The 4,487-nt window shown below is 39.0% G+C and overlaps 2 protein-coding genes across 2 annotated transcripts; both read left to right on the forward strand.

Moving 5' to 3' along the window:
• Window positions 1–1,323: 1,323 nt before the first annotated feature.
• Window positions 1,324–2,740, forward strand: GCK72_012593 (uncharacterized protein; the record flags this gene model as incomplete). The annotated part of the gene is made up of 3 exons (XM_053729234.1): window positions 1,324–1,569; window positions 2,238–2,518; window positions 2,566–2,740. 3 exons carry the CDS (start codon window positions 1,324–1,326, stop codon window positions 2,738–2,740), a joined length of 702 nt encoding a protein of 233 aa, XP_053584006.1.
• A 129-nt stretch (window positions 2,741–2,869) lies between these two features.
• Window positions 2,870–4,487, forward strand: GCK72_012594 (uncharacterized protein; the record flags this gene model as incomplete). Its single annotated transcript, XM_053729235.1, has 4 exons — window positions 2,870–2,927; window positions 3,309–3,382; window positions 3,985–4,265; window positions 4,313–4,487. The coding sequence occupies 4 exons, from the start codon at window positions 2,870–2,872 to the stop codon at window positions 4,485–4,487; spliced, it is 588 nt and encodes a 195-aa protein (XP_053584007.1).

Below are 4,487 nucleotides of genomic sequence, written 5' to 3' on the forward strand. Positions count from 1 at the left end.
AAACTTATGTGCTTATTAGAAGTGATTTTCGTCCTGTTTATTGGACAACCAGTCGGTTGACGTCGCCTGACGGCGTCAAAACCTCTTTCTCAACATCACCCTTCTAGGTGTTACAGTGGATCGTAATTACCCGGGAACGGAAAACACGTTCGGGATCCTTTATTTTTTCTGAATCCGATGATATCAAAAAATCCTTCACGTCGTCACTTTTTAGAAAACGGGCCGTATCTTTTTATGACGTGGATCAATCCAGAAACGGACTACACGTTCGGAATCCTCTACTTATTTTGAATCCGATGATATCAAAAAATCCTTCACTTTCTGACATGGGTTCGAACCAACTAACCGACCGTCTCTCCCCCCTTTTTCCGCTGTCAATTCCCATATGCTTTATCGGTGTTTCTGGCTCAGAAGACGTCATTTTGAGAATTTTGAAAAAAGAAAAAGACGGGCATCATTAAGAGAAAATTACTGATCTTTTGGTCCAGTTTTGAAGAAAATCGGTTCAGTAGGAAGGGCGGTAGGATCGGCGACAGACAAACAAACATACAGCCGTTTGCTTTTGTTTTATAGTAAAGATAGTAATGATGTTATTGCATCAAAAATTGAATACATTCGGAGGTAGCTTTAAATATAATATTTTTGAAACTGTTCTGATCTTCTAATTTTCATATAACTATTTTGATATCAGTTCGTCAAGTCAATAGAATTACACAAAAAAGTGATACTTTCAGAATTAGTCCGATTTCCAAACTGTGCAGTTTCAAACAACAGTGAAACAGAAGATTCAAGTCGCTGCAGTGCATTACATCATGTCAAATGCTAATTTCAGTTTCTTCTCATAAAAACATTGGGGTATAATCACCATCGCCAGTATCGAATAGTTTTCGAAAATCCTGTATTTGTAAACTCTTCGAAACATGAAATTGTTTGAGCTCTGAAAAAAATAAAGGTTTTTTCCATGAAGCTCCAAATTCACTTGCAAAAAAAAAACACCATTAGAAATACGGTGGGGAATACAAAACCAGTGCTCCGTTGTTTCGTACACTGGTAATTTTTCTCAAAACAATTACCAGTTTCCAAAAACCGTCCAGTAGTTCAAGGTTCAAAGTGCAAACAAATCAATAAATCATTCGCTGTTTCCGAACAGGGCCATCAAACCACCCGCTTCTATACAACATTACGGCCAATATAAATTGAAACCTATAAAATATTTTGCACAGTTTCTTTCCGGTTTCATCTTTGTTTCTTCCGTTGGAACATTTTCCTGTTTTTCCTTCGATATTCATTTACAAAACTCATTCAGTAGCTCATTTCAGAACCATGTTTCATTTCAAACTACTGGGAGCCGCTCTCCTCCTTGTATCTTTTTTCTGTCTAACTCTAGCGGGAAACTTCGACGATTCCTCGTGTGAGTCTTCTGAAGAATACGGAGGGGGGAAGCACAAACATCGTCATCACAAGCACCGTCCGAAGCCTCCAAGGCCACCACGACGTCCACCGGCAAGACCAAAGTGTGAGCAAGGATGGTACACATCGTATCGGCCGCAGGGGATATGGTGTTTGAGGGTTAGTGAATGTAGCTGATGGAAATTCTGAATTTTATTTTCGTAGCGCAGGTTGAACAATCGCGTTTTCATGATACGAAATATGTACTAAGATGTCGTGAAAAAGTAAATATTTCAAATCAAGGATTCATTCCTTATTACTCAGTCATTACTTTTTCAAATATATGTACTCTTGGAAACGGGAACAATACACTGACAAGGGAAGTCTTTGGAGACGCAACTTTCTATAATTTTGGTTAAAGGAACTTTCGACTACGTGGAGTCCATTTCTGCGATCAAAACCGGCTGAATATCTTTGCGAACCGAGTTATGAGCTCTCAAATGTTTTATATGGTCAAGCTTTTTTACATGAAAAGAAGGTTCGTCTTTGCTCGTACGGTGGGAAAAGCTATTTGCCGATTCGGAATTACGTGTGAAAAAGTTCAACTCTATAAAACGTTTGAGATCTCATAACTCGGATCGCAGATGGACTCCTCGTGGTCGACAGTACCTATAACCAAATTTATAGATAGTTTCAAAGCCGCGTCTTTAAAAACTTCCTTATGAGACAAACATATGTCTGTTTGATTTAAAAAAATGTTTATCAAAAAATTTATCTGTTTCTAAAAGCAATGATAATAGTTATTCATATTTTTACGTATTACTTTAACCACATAGAATACATTTTAGGTAGGAATCGGTAAGCTCGACTACCACCAGTCTCAAGCCCAATGCAAAACTTATGGTGGAGTATTATCAGGACTCCAGAATAACTTTGAGAGACAACTGATTGCCAATGAGACTGTCCGCCAGCTGCTCCCCTCTGGTGTCACCATTGCTGGCGTGTGGCTCGGAGCTTCTAAGGTTCCAGGGACCAACACTTTCAAATGGAACGATGGACACACTACTGGTACTGGAGGAATGTTTTATGGACCAGGACAGCCGGATAACGCAAAGGGGGATCCTAGAGGGTGAGCCCTTGCCGTCACTTGCTTTTTACTATATTTTTGAGTTCCAGACCCCAAAACTGTCTCCAATTGATTGTGATGACACCTGCCTATTGGAGCCGTCCGGATAAATGGGTGCCATTCGTACGGTTGATAGATGACTACTGGTGTCACATGACACATGATCCACCACAGAGATTGTATGCATGTGGAAAGCGTGGACCACCTGAAAATACTATTGGATAAACTGACTATGAAATTTTAATGAATGTAAAGGCGTTGATATTTGAGCACAAGCTACATTACGGTTTCAAACATTTCAAATTTATTCATGGCACATTTGAAACAGCTACTTTAGTTCCAGTACAAAACAAAATGACATCGAATTTTGTCGGTCACCTGGAAAAATCATGCCGTCACGGAACCGTAAAAAGTTTGAAAACCAATAAACCCTGAGATTGGGAAGTGAAAACGTTTCTTTTTTTCTTCTATATCAGTTGTTATTTCTCTTTTCATGTACATACCTATTTATGATTCTTCAGTGTATTCTTTGTTTATTACTAACCCCTAAAATATTTGCACAAGGTAAGGGCAGTGTAGGAACACAACTGTGGGAGGCGTAAGGAAACGCGCTCCATTGGCACGGTGCCAAGAAAGACTTGGCTGAGTGCCAAGTTCAAATTTTACGTTTATCCGTCTTATAAACCGCGGCGCGCACGCAACGCGACTCGATAAAAATTCAAATAGTTTCGTTGCGGACCTTACGCCTTGCACCCCTATGTAGGAACTGAAACAATCTCACGTTAGATTTCAGCACCGAGACCTCGTGCAACATGTGAAGATGGATGGTTAACTTCTTATAGACCACAGGGATTGTGGTGTTTGAAAGTGAGTCACGGTTTCAGTAGATATGTTTCAAATTACTTATTTTGTGAAAAAAATAATTGCGCCACGTTTTGTTGTCGGATTCAAAATGGCTATCACAAGTCAGGAACACTTGAACTTTACAGTTTCTCCGAATTTTTATGTATCGTGTTCAAATTTATGACCAATTAAACGTTGAATCCTATTGGGACCGGAAAATTATTTTCGAAAACTTCTTTTTCGAACATTTTTGGTCGAAAAAACCCAAAAAAAAAGTCATTTCAAGAAAACTGTCTGAAAAATTCGTGCTTCGGAAGCAAAAATCTTGAAATTGTATGAAAAATGTAAATATTTCATGGACAGACCCCCAGAAATCTGTTTTTCAGCTCAAAATTAGAAAATATTACATAAAATATCAAAAAATCACTATTTTTGTTAGTGCAGTTTTAAAAATTTCAACAATAATTTCCAAAACTTTTCTTACTCTTTTTCCGAAAACCATCCAAAAATTTATCGGTGTTATTTGGTGGTTCTCAAAAAATTCACCGTAAAGTTTCTCGAAGAACACCGAGAAACCCGAAACAAATTTTCGCACAGCCTTGATCTCATTAATCTTAAAATTTCAGATAGGTATCGGAAAACTAGACTACCACCAATCCCAAGCCCAATGTGAAACTCAAAGAGGTGTCCTATCAGGAATCCAAAACGACCTTGAGAGACAACTAATTGCTAATGATACTATCCGTCAGTTGATTCCCATTGGTGTCACCATTGCAGGTGTCTGGCTCGGAGCTTCTAAGGTTCCAGGTACCAACACATTCCAATGGAACGATGGACACACTACGGGCAACGGTGGAATGTTTTTTGGACCGGGACAACCTGATAACGCATTGGGTGATCGAAGAGGGTGAGTCCTCACTGTCAATTGCAGTATAATCTATTGTTGAGTTTCAGACCTCAAAACTGTCTCCAATTGATTGTTATGACACCAGTGTTCTATAGTAGACCGGATAAATGGATAACATTCCCGCAACTCATTGATGACTACTGGTGTCACATGACTCATGACCCACCACAGAGATTATATGCATGTGGGAAACCGGGACCTGATGATAATTTTTCTGGTTGA

The sequence above is a fragment of the Caenorhabditis remanei genome, chromosome IV (assembly GCF_010183535.1).
Source record: "Caenorhabditis remanei strain PX506 chromosome IV, whole genome shotgun sequence".
NCBI lineage: Eukaryota > Metazoa > Nematoda > Chromadorea > Rhabditida > Rhabditidae > Caenorhabditis > Caenorhabditis remanei.